The following is an 11,318-nucleotide window of genomic DNA, read 5'->3' on the forward strand; positions in this document are numbered from 1 at the left end:
AAAAGTGTCCACCATTTGAAATTTTTGTCCTACATTTGTCCCGGTTTATTTATTTATTTATTTAATTTTTTAAAAAATATATTTAATTATTTATTTTTTGGCTTCGGCCCCCCAGTTGTCTGAGGGACAGCAACCCGGCCCCCGGCTCAAAAAGGTTGCCTACCTCTGATTCAATCCATGTGGATGTGGTTGGCTATGAAACTGGAGTCGATGTGGCTGGCCATGCCATCGGTGTTGGTGTGGTTGAACATCACCATCTATGCCCTATGTGTCAGAGTGCGAGACCAGAATCTGGGACAATCAACCAGTCGGCTTGATTGATTAATCAGCAGCACTTTATTGATAGTTCCAGAATCAGCAATTCCACATCACTCAGCTTCTTAGCTGAGACTGACCCCTCCCAGCCAAACCAATGCATAAATCCCCCCCTGCCCCACCCCTGACCCCTAGCAAAAGCCCGTGCAACTGGACCCCTCCTCCCCCTCACTAGTTCCCATCCTCCATTCCTTTTCCCTGAGCTGCTCTTCTCACAGAAACGAAACTGCATTCCCAGCCTCTGCAAGTCAGATCTTCAAGGATACCAGATAGTCCACACCTGGTCCAGCCTAGCACTACATATCACTATAGCTAAAGCCTAGCCAAAGCGCAACCCATCCTCCTAGCATCCACAGTTTCAATACATCTGATAGAATACATCAGGATTCTAACACTATGGTTCGCTGTGTTTGGACTGCCTAATAGACCATACAAAGCCATTTCCTTCAATAGACATGGGCATCGTTCAGGATGCACCTCAGAGGCCTCTCTTGGATGCCTCTCTCCTCCTAGATTCCCAAAGGCACCGTGAATGTCAGGGGTTCCAGCAGAGGCGAGAAGAGGAGGCATATAATGAGTAGAACAGAGCCATGCTCTCTAAGCAAGAGCCATGAAGGAGAAAATGAAGTTGCTGGCTGCCCTCCAGTCTTAACACCAGTCATGCCTTCTTCCAGAGAAGACCAAGCCTCAGTGCTCCTCTCTTGGAAGCCTCTCTCCTCCTGGATTACCAGAGCAAAAGAGGTCCCAGCCAAAGAGAGAGAAGGAGGCATGGAAGGAGGAAGGCCAAGAGGAAGGCCAAGAAAGCAAGTCTACAAAATTGGTGGCCAGGACATGGTAGCTGGCCACGGAACATGAAGAAGGCCGAGAAAGCAAGCCTGCAAAGTTGTTGACCAGGGAATGGCACCTGTGCAGGGCCTCAGTGCTCCTCTCTTGGAAGCCTCTCTCCTCCTGGATTACCAGAAGCAAAAGAGGTCCCAGCCAAAGAGAGAGAAGGAGGCATGGAAGGAGAAGTAAAGAAACAAAAGGGAAGATTCAGAGGTCCATGGTGACCAGGCTGATCACAGAGGTGGACACAGAGGGGGAAAGCAGGGCCCTTTTAGTGCTCCCCACCATCTAAATCTCTTCCATAATCCAGCATCAATCCTGTTCCACCTCAGGGCCCCTCTCCTCTGGTCAGCGCATGGCGACCAATGCTGCGTTTGGGAGATCGGTGCTAGGTGAGCAAAGGAGAAGCAAGATGGAGAGAAGAAAGATGGAATATGGAGGAGGCAATGTGCCGTGCTGAGTGCCAAATGAAAGAGTCCCTCTTGCTTTGGAAGGATCAGGAGCTGAAAGAGTTCCAATGAAGAATAGAGAAGGAGACATATAAAGAGCAGAAATGAACACAAAGGAGAAAGAGTTGGAGGTCTCAGCTGAGCAGGCAGTCCAAGGAAGTGAACCTACAGAAAGACCTGCTCCTGGATGTCCTACTGGGTAGGCATAATGAGCATCATCTTGTTAACTCTGGTGTCCAAGAGGGGCGCATGGAGGAGCCGATATGCCATGCTGAGTGCCAAATGAAAGAGGTACGGCTTTTCCTCTCTCTCCTCTTAGACTATTGGCGAGACCAGGAGATGAGTTCCATCAAAGGAGAGAGAAAGAGGTGCGCAAAGAGAGAAAGAGGCATGGAAGGAGGAGAAAAGGAAGAACAAAGAAGGACTCAAGTGGATCAAATGGGTCTTCCAAGGCAGAGAAATACTAGTGAAAGAGGATAGGGCAGGGCCTTTGGTCAATCCCAACATAGCATCAACCTTTTCCGGTCAGTGCATGGTGAGTGAGGCAGTCGCTTCAGTACTTAGTACAACCACAAATTACAACACAAGAAGATTGGTAATCCTTGCTGCTTATTTTGAAGGCAAGGCTCTTCATCTGGAGACAGAGGCGGGCAAGGATCCCCACCATCAACATCTGCCTTGCTCCAGAATCTAACACCGCCCCTGTTCCACTCAGGGCTGTCCTCCTGCGGACAGCGCCTGGCGTGAGATGGCCGCTTCAATATCTAGCACTGCCTAAGTTAATATCTGAGGCAAGGCTGTTCCTCCAAAGGCAGACGTGGGCAGGAATGGCAACTGGCCAGATCCACTGTTTGGAGTCCCAGCCAGTGCTCTGTTATCTTAGCTTCTTGGGCATGGCCACGATGGGACTAGACGCAATTCATTGTCTGTGTGGGGAAAATATTGCCTGAAGTACTTGCAGATGATACAAGAGCTGGAATTCTATGATCCTAACCTGAAGGAGAAACAGCAATAAAGAGAGAAAGAGGCACAGGAAGAGGAGGGAATATTTACAATCCGTTGGAAAAAATGGGCAACATGTTGGAGCGCAGAGACTAAATTTTGTAGAACTTGAAACGTAAGCCTCCATCCTTGCCAGTGCCCTCGCATCGCCTCACCAGCCAAGCCTTCTACCTCCACCAGGATACATCATTTCTCCTGAATGGCCACCCGAATCTGGTTCTATGTGGATCTCACCAACCTGTCTACCCTCAGGCCCAGCGGAAACCAGCATCACCCTTATTCTACCTCAGGGCCCTTCTTCTCCAGTCAGCACATGGTGAGTTAGGTGACTGCTTCAGGACTTAGTACCACCACAAATTAGGACGGGGGAGCATTGGGAACCCTTCCTGTTAATTTCAAAAGCTAGGATGTTCCCCCGAAGCCTGAAGTCAACAGCGCTGCCAATGCTTTCAACATTACAGTGGGTGGGAATAGCAACCTGGTGAGATCCACAGCCACAGGTCCTGTTCTGGAGCCCAGCTGGTGACCTTCCATCTTCCCATCATCCATGCCTTCTAGCTCCGCTGGACCTATGGATGAGGCCACACTTCTCCACCAAACAAGGCAAGGCTACATGATTTTCTGAGCCCTCTCCTCAATGAAGACTCAGATGAGATCCACCTCCACTTGTCTACAGAGAAACCTGGAACCATTGAGAGAACTACCCTGGACGTTGTGGAGGCAAGGAAGAGGAGAGAGTGGCTAAAATGAAGAGGAAGTTGGAGAAGGGACTCAGTCTATCTTTGCCCTGGGAGCAAACAAGGGGCCTGCCATTTCAAATTCAAAATTTCAAATTCAAAATGTTGAATTCGCAGGGATCACCAGAATGGATCCCCCATGAATTTGGAGGGATTGCTCTCCTAATTTATACTACACTTCTCCCAGCCCTTAAAACTGGTAGAGCGAGGGGGGCAGGAGAGATGGGGACTGGCAGGGAAACGGGCGCCTCCACCTCCCAGGTGCCCCCCTCTCACGGGCCCCTCAACCCTGTGGACCATCAGGAATATGCACATAGGTTGATCTGCATCTAGTGTACTGATTCTTCATGCATGGTCCAAGGCAAGGTGCGAAAAGTCCTGGGCTATGGAGAGGGAGTCACCTACATACCGGAAGGCCTTGAAGACTTCGTAACCAGCATCAAGAGAGAGATTAAAGAAAGGTCAGAGGTCTCTCTTGGATGCCTCTCTCCTCCTAGATTCCCTTCTAGATTCCTGGACTGTGAGCTTCAGGAGTTCCAGCAGAGCAGAGAAGAGGAGGCAAGGAAGGAGGAGGAAAGAGCCTGGCTCACAAAGCAGGAGAGCCAAAATAAGGATCCACAGAAACAGAGCGTCAGCTGTCAATATCCAAAGCAAGGCTGTTCCCCCGAAGGCAGAGGTGGGCAGGAATAGCAACCTGGCCAGACCCACCGCTACCGCCACCACGGGCAGGCGCCATTTGGAAACCCAGCCAATACCTTCCCATCCCAGCCTCTTTGCAATGGGAATGATGGGCATTTATGGCATGCAGTGTCTGTCTGAAAGACAACCATCTGCGGCTCCTCCCAACAACACACGGAAGGACCCTAACCTGAAGGAGAGACAGCAACAAAGAGAGAAAGGGGCACGGGAGGAGGAGGGAATATTTACAGTCCGTTGGAAAAACTGGACCAGATGTTAGAGGAAAGAAACACAGGAGCAAACTGAATTTGGAGAACTTGAAACGTAAGGCTCCATCCTTGCACAAATGATATTAGATGTGGAAACTTTCACCTGTCCTCTAAGGTCCTTAAACTTATAAGTAGATTGGACCTAATGTTTCATGACCCAAGGAGTGGGAACCCTTGCTGTTACTATCCAGGGCAAGGCTGTTCCCCTGAAGGCAGAGGTAGGCAGGAATAGCAACTTGGCCAGATGCAGCAGCACTAGCAGCATGGACAGACGCCATTTGGAAACTCCATCCTTGCCAGTGCCCTCGCGTCGCCTCACCAGCCAAGCCTTCTACCTCCACCAGGATACATCATTTCTCCTGAATGCCCACCTGAATCTGGTTCTATGCAGATCTCACCAACCCATCCACCCTCAGGCCCAGTGGAAACCAACCTTGTTCCAGCTCAGGGCCCTTCTCCTCCAGTCAGCGCATGGCGAGTGAGGCGGCCACTTCAGGACTTAGTACCACCACAAATTAGAATGGGGGAGCATTGGGAACCCTTCCTGTTAATTTCAAAAGCTAGGATGTTCCCCCGAAGCCTGGGGTCAACAGCGCTGCCAATGCTTCCAATGCTACAGTGGGTGGAAATAGCAATTTTAAATACTTCAGCGGGCCTTCAAGTCCTCTCCTTCCTCCACCCTTCCCTGCTCCTTTCCATCCCTTCTCTCCTTACCTGCATCTTTTGCACTCACACCCCTGCAGCCTATCTTTGCCCTGGGAGCAAGCAAGGGGCCTGCCATTTCAAATTCAAAGTTTTGAATTCAAAATTTCAAATTTGCGGGGATCACCAGAATGGATCCCCCATGAATGTGGAAGGCTATCTGTACATTTTTATACAACATTTCTCCCAGCACTTAAAATTGGTAGAGCGAGGAGGACAGGAGAGATGGGGACTGGCAGGGAAACGGGCGCCTCCACCTCCCAGGTGCCCCCCTCTCTCTGGTCCCTCAACCCTGTGGACCATCAGGACTATGCACACAGGTTGGTCCACATATCACAAGAGCTGGACGACTTTACGTGCCTGGTCCAAGGCAAGCTGCGCAAAGTCCTGGGGTATGTAGAGGGATTGACCTATGCATTGGAAGACCTGAATGACTTTAAAATCAGGGTGAAGGACGAGATACAGGAAGTACGCCAGACTATTCCCAAACCAAAACCCTGGCCAGTCATTGACCAGGGCACGGCATCTGTCCAGCTTCAAAAGAAATACCTTAAGGAAGCACCCAGTTTGTGACGTGATCTATAACAAGAGATGGTGGTTGTCCAACCACTGAGGAGAAGCCTAAGAAATCGGTTTGCAAATTCCAGGGGATGCCAGCCGTCCAAGGGCTACGCAGAAGTCCAAGAAACCAAGAAACCAAGCAAATTAAAACCAACAAAGCATTGTATAAATACAGTACTATAAATCAATTCAGTTTCCCCTCCGTCTTCGTGAAGAAAGGTCCAAAAGCATTCCCATCGGCCGGCTTATCTGGCCAAAGAGGAGTTGTGCGACCCATCCCACTAAACGCCCTGTTTGCGGTTCCTCCCTCCCATAGGTTCTCCAGAAGGAAGAGGCCAAAGGAGACCCACTTCCCTCCAGCCCTGCAAGGCAAGGAACAGAATTGCCATCATGACTGGCACCTCTGAGAGTTCCTCCAACCCAGGAAGGGGTTTTTTACTGTTTCATCTAGCTTTTCAATTCATATCTACTGGGATATTTTAATGTGCCCTCTACTTATTATTGTTTTACCCCACCTATACATACATACATATATATTGTGTACGATAAATGTGGTTGGTTGATTGTTTGATTGATTGATTGATTGACAATAGGTTTTTCTCTAACTTGTGGGCAATTGCACCTCAGAATAAATTCTGCCAAGAAAACCCCTGATAGGTTTGCCTTAAGACATATCTCTAGGGTTATTCACACGGTGAAAATAATCCAGAATAAATCTGGCATGAATCTCTGTTGTTCACATGCAGTTTTTTGGGGGGGAAGGTGCCAAAAAACCACTTACGCCGGGATAATCAATACCAGGCTTTTACCCCAAGTTTAAAAAAAAAGATTCACATTTTCGCCAGTGTGACTAACTGATGCAAAATAGACCCAGGTTAGTTCAGGATTAAACTCTGCATGCCTTGGACAGGTTTTGAATACAGTCGACTCGGTGTTAATTTGAATGCTGGCGGATGTGAGCAAGGGAACTAAAAGAGTCTAAGGCTTTCATGGCCAGCATCCATTATTTTTTGTGGGTTTTTCAGACTATGGGGCCATGTCCTAGAAGAGTTTATTCCTGACGTTTTGCTTGCATCCACTTAAAAACAACAACAATGTGTGAATGACCCCTCGGAAACTGCTTGAAGGCACACAACCACAACACAGAAGGAAAGCCCACCACCCTCCGGGAAAGTCCATCCAGGCCTCATTCCCACTTACAAATAAATCGGTTTGTGATCCGAATCGATGGACTGATTCGACAGCGGAGCATGGTTCCCACTACATTTGCCCCAATTGCATTCCCCCCCTGTAAAATAACCCTCTTATGGTTCCCATTTACGAACAAATTGGTTCAAAATAGACCCGCTCCAGCTGGCCGAAGGGCAAATTTAAACTGATTCCGATCCCCGCATCTGGTTTGCACACTTGCGCAGAATTGATTTATCCAAAAAGATGCGGAAAAACACCTGTGTCAAAAAGACACGGGTTAAATGGGTCTAGCCATAGCCCCCCTCGCCAAACCACTTCAGTAATTCGATTCAAGTGGAAACCAGGATCATTTGAACCCGTTCAAACCAAATCATTATCCAGTTTAAAAAGTAGTGGGAATGAGGCCCCAAACAGCTCTTGCATTCCAGAAGCTCTTCCTAAAGTTTAGATGTCATCTTTTGTGCGTGTGTGCATAATCTGAATCCATTGCTTTTCTTGCTCTGGTATCCGGAGCAGCCAAAACCAAGTTTGCAACCTCAACGGAGGTGGAATTGGGGAAAGGAAGAAGAGGCTGGCAAAGTTATAGTGGCAAAGGTTGGTACCCGAAGCTTGCAAGCATTGGCGCAGGGACCGGTCGTGCCAACCTGCTAATATCTGGAGAGGCGGCACATGTCGCATTGGCAGGCCTTGGCGGTGAAGATCTCCACGGTCTCGCGCCAGCTCTCCCCACAACGCAGCCGCACCTTGACCTGGAAGAGAAGGATGGACAAGTAAGAGAGACCGCGTGGCTTTCCTGGCTATTAAATCACTTTAATATTGGTATTGGTATGTAGAGAGATCTTATAGAGAGACCTTTGAGTCTCCAAGGTGTGACAGGATCTCTCTACATACCAATTTGACAAACTAATACAGCTATATTTTTGGATTGGATTGATACTGGGTTTTTTAAAATCTATCTATCTATCCACACAATCATTTTATCATCAATTCTTGAATAATTCCAATATAAAACTAAATTATTTCCATATAGCAGATTTTTTAAAAATGCATATATTCACTATCCACTCATTTCTCTACCTAACTGACTTTTTGGACTTTTGACAGGCCTCTTGCAGATAACACTGTGCTGTTATTTCTACGCTATAGAAATAATGCCGTCTGATGCCACTTTAACCACCGCGGCTCCATGCTGCAGAATCCTGGGACTTGGTGAGGCACCAGCGCCGTTGGGCAGAGAAGGCGCAGGATCTTGCAAAACTACAGATCCCAGGTTTGGTGCCACTGATGCCAACGCTCACCTTTTGCATTTTGGTGATGGTGCAGCACTGGGACACGGAGGTGACGTTGTGCTGGAAGCCACTGGCCAAGAGGACAGAGTACTTGGAAGGGAAGGCGCTGGACTCGCAATAGCCGACGCAGGCCTGGAGGGTGTGGGTGTTGCGGCACGTCCCGCGGCGGTCGCTCTTGATGGTTACATTGAAGGCTGGGGAGGAAGGAGACAAACAGAGGCTGCATCTACACGACAGGAAGAAACCATTTTGACACCACCGTGGCTGCATGCTATGGCTTTCCGGGATCGGCAGCTTCGTGAGACATTTTGGAGAGCTCTGGGGCCAGAACAAACTACAAAATCCCAGGATTCCATAGTTAAAGTGGTGTCAAACTATGTTAATTATGCAGTGTGACAGCAGCCAGAGATGGCCTTGCTTCAAAACCTTGAAGTCAGTTGTATGCCGGGGTTCAGAGTCTGTTATTGGGCTGGAAAATTGTGCTTGGAAAATTATTATTATTATCTTATATTATTATTATTATTATTATTATTAACCTTTATTTATATCCCACCTTTCTCCCAATATAGGGACTCAAGGAGGCGAAAATTCCCCGCTCACATTCATTAATCTCCCACCAGTAAACCCAGTATCCTCATAATGCTTTTCCATTTTGCAAGCTGGAGTTATTTACTGTAGGAAATAATAATACATCCCCAAAAGGAGCAATGATTCCCTGGAATGGAATCCTAGGATTTGCAGTTTGTTTTCCCTGACGGAAAAGGCCAAATGTCTCGCCAAACTACCATTTCCACAATTCCCTAGCATGGGGCCGTGCGCAGCGAAAGCGGGGTCAAACCGGATGATTTCTTCAGTGCGGACGCAGCCTCGGAAGCGAAGGGGCACCATAGCAATAAATGTCATCGCTTACGATTGTGTCTGGAAATGGACCGGCCCCTAGAGCAGAGCCATTGCAATGAGAAATCCTCGCTCCAAAGAAATATGTTTTGAATTATTTAAAATGGAGATCAAAGCGGCCTTTTGCGCGAGGTTTAAAGTGCCCTTTTGAAACTGTTCCAGTAAAAAATAATAATAATGAAAAGCCCTTTTTAAAAGCCTCAGAGCTGGCGGCGAAATGTCAGAGGGAGAGGGCTGTGGACCATAAAGCCAGCATTTGCAAAGCTAGATTGCTGCCTTTGCCATCATAGCATCACAGCGCTGGAAAGGCATCCAGTCCAACCCAATGCTCAATGCAGCATGTTCAGCGAGAGCATCCCCAGCCTCTTTGGGAAGACTTCCAGATCCACTGTGGTGTAGTAGTTGGAGCAATGGAGCAGGGTTCGAATCCCCCACTCAGCCATGGCAAGCCAGTGGGCGATCTTGCCAAGGAAACCCCTTGGTCCTTAGAGTCGCCATTAGTCAGAAATGACTTGAAGGCACACAACAGAGAAAGAGGCTCCGTCGTTTGTGGCGGAGGAAACTCCCTCTTTGCTTGCGTTGCAATTAATGATGCGTCTGCACTGTAGAAATAAAGCATCTTGGCACCACTTTGACTGCTATGGCTCCATGCTACAGGATCGTGGGATTTGTAGTTTGGTGAGCAGTCCTCGCTCTTGGGCAGAGAAGAGTGTTGTAAAACCACAGATCCTAGGTTTCCATAGGACGGAGCCACAGCACTTAAAGAGGTCTCAAACAGCATTATTTCAACAATGTAGACGCACCCTGAGATCCAACTCCCTCTCACCCCCAAATCTGCAAAACTTACAGCGAAGGTGGCAACCAAGTCCAGCGGCTTCGTAGCTCCGTCCGCCAGTAGCCAGCAGGAAAGAGAGGACAACAGCATGGATGAAGGCCACCATTGCCTCTGGAGACTCTGAAAAGACAACAATCCCATGTTTGCAAAGGTACGATGCAACACAGCCATGTCTAAATACAAAACCACAAATTCAGAGTCGCACAAAGGTTTAGTGGGCTGGCTATAGATGTGCCAAGAGACCCAGGTATGTCGGGGGAAAACTGGCATTTGTAGGCCCAGTTGTCTCTTAAATCCTGTCCTCGCAAGGTGGGATTGGAAGAAATGTTGACATAACTCGAACCTTGTGCTCTCAGTGTGCCTAAAAGACTTAATACCTGCCAGTGCCTCCTTTCCCCTGTCTAACTGGAAGAACTTGAGAAGAAATAACGCACCTTGTTCACTGCAATGCAATGGATTTCTGGGATTTGTAGCTTTGTGAGACCGTCTGCCTCCTCTCGCAGAGAGCTCTGGCGCCACAGCAAACTGCAAATCCCAGGATCCCGTAGCATTCAGCCCTGGCATGGTGTGGTCCCTGTTCCCCACACATCCCTACTGACGCACCTGACGTACCTGACTTACCCAGCAAATTTGGAGATGTATTTCAGCTCTCCCAAAGTTCCTCCCAAAGGCTCCCGTAGCCGCTCTGCCTGCCTTTCCCTTCTTCCCCAGGTATTTCTAGCCCAGGTGGGCGCCTCTCCTTTTTTTGGGCCCGGCCCTGGTGAGTTTCCATCGTCTCCATCTCCCCACCCACATCTTTTGGAAAGCAAACAGCCACACTTTATAGTCTCTCCTTGCAACCAGAAACTCTCCCCACTTCGAGCCAACTTTACAAGACATCCACAGTTAGGAAACTGTGGCATATTTTTTAAGCTGTCATGGTCTGAGTGTTGGACTAAGGCCCTGGAGGCCAGGGTTCAAATCCCCGTTCAGCCACCAAAGCCCATCGGTGACCTTAGGCAAATCACTCTCCCTGGCAGAGAAGGCAAAATGTTACCCATATGAAAGCTCCCAAGTCTGATCTGCACTACCAGAAATACGTAAACTTGGTTGACACTGCTTTAACTATCATGGCTCAAAGCTGTAGATGTCTTTAAAGGTGTAGTTTCGTGGAGCATTTAGCCTCCTCTTCCAGAGAGCTCTGGTGCCCTGGTCAACCGTCCAGTCTTCCAACCGTCCAGTCTTCTAACTGTCTAGCCTTCCAACTGTCTTTTCCAATGGTTCCAAGCTCTCCCATTTTTCCCATCTCTTTCCAAAATGTCCCAAATTTCTCTCTCTTGATCACTTTCCTCCACTTTTATCCTCATCTGACTTCAATGGCTGCAAACTGGATTAAAAGGAGTTTGCTCCCAGTTAAGTCAGCTGGGGAGGAGGAGAGGAGATCAGAGCCTTGCCCTTCCCAGGGGGCTAAAGCCAAAGCAAACTTGTTACAGCCTCTCCGCACTTGTCTGTTCACCCCCCATGATGAACTGCTTTTCTCCTTTTGATCTTGCTGGGCCACATGTGTGTCCCGTTGAAATTTTGGAAGA

At 48.4% G+C, this 11,318-nt stretch overlaps 1 protein-coding gene across 1 annotated transcript; it reads right to left on the bottom strand.

Moving 5' to 3' along the window:
• Window positions 1-498: 498 nt before the first annotated feature.
• GPHA2 (glycoprotein hormone subunit alpha 2) lies at window positions 499-10,749 on the bottom strand. The gene is made up of 4 exons (XM_089483615.1): window positions 10,372-10,749; window positions 9,763-9,870; window positions 8,028-8,212; window positions 499-7,478 (listed from the first exon to the last, which is right to left on the bottom strand). The coding sequence occupies exons 2-4, from the start codon at window positions 9,854-9,856 to the stop codon at window positions 7,377-7,379; spliced, it is 381 nt and encodes a 126-aa protein (XP_089339741.1). The 5' UTR covers window positions 9,857-9,870; window positions 10,372-10,749; the 3' UTR covers window positions 499-7,376.
• Between the last annotated feature and the right edge of the window lie 569 nt (window positions 10,750-11,318).

This window comes from Sceloporus occidentalis, unplaced genomic scaffold, assembly GCF_023333645.1.
Source record: "Sceloporus occidentalis isolate IW3139 unplaced genomic scaffold, rSceOcc1.0.p SCAF_20, whole genome shotgun sequence".
Lineage (NCBI taxonomy): Eukaryota > Metazoa > Chordata > Lepidosauria > Squamata > Phrynosomatidae > Sceloporus > Sceloporus occidentalis.

What these genes read in the sequence shown, in the direction of transcription:
- GPHA2 (XM_089483615.1), bottom strand. Translation starts at nt 9,856, where the DNA reads ATGGTGGCCTTCATCCATGCTGTTGTCCTCTCTTTCCTGCTGGCTACT. An exon ending in ACTTGGTTGCCACCTTCGCT is followed by an intron (nt 8,213 to 9,762) that starts GTAAGTTTTGCA and finishes CTTCCTCCCCAG; the next exon opens with CCTTCAATGTAACCATCAAG. An exon ending in CCATCACCAAAATGCAAAAG is followed by an intron (nt 7,479 to 8,027) that starts GTGAGCGTTGGC and finishes CTTCTCTTCCAG; the next exon opens with GTCAAGGTGCGGCTGCGTTG.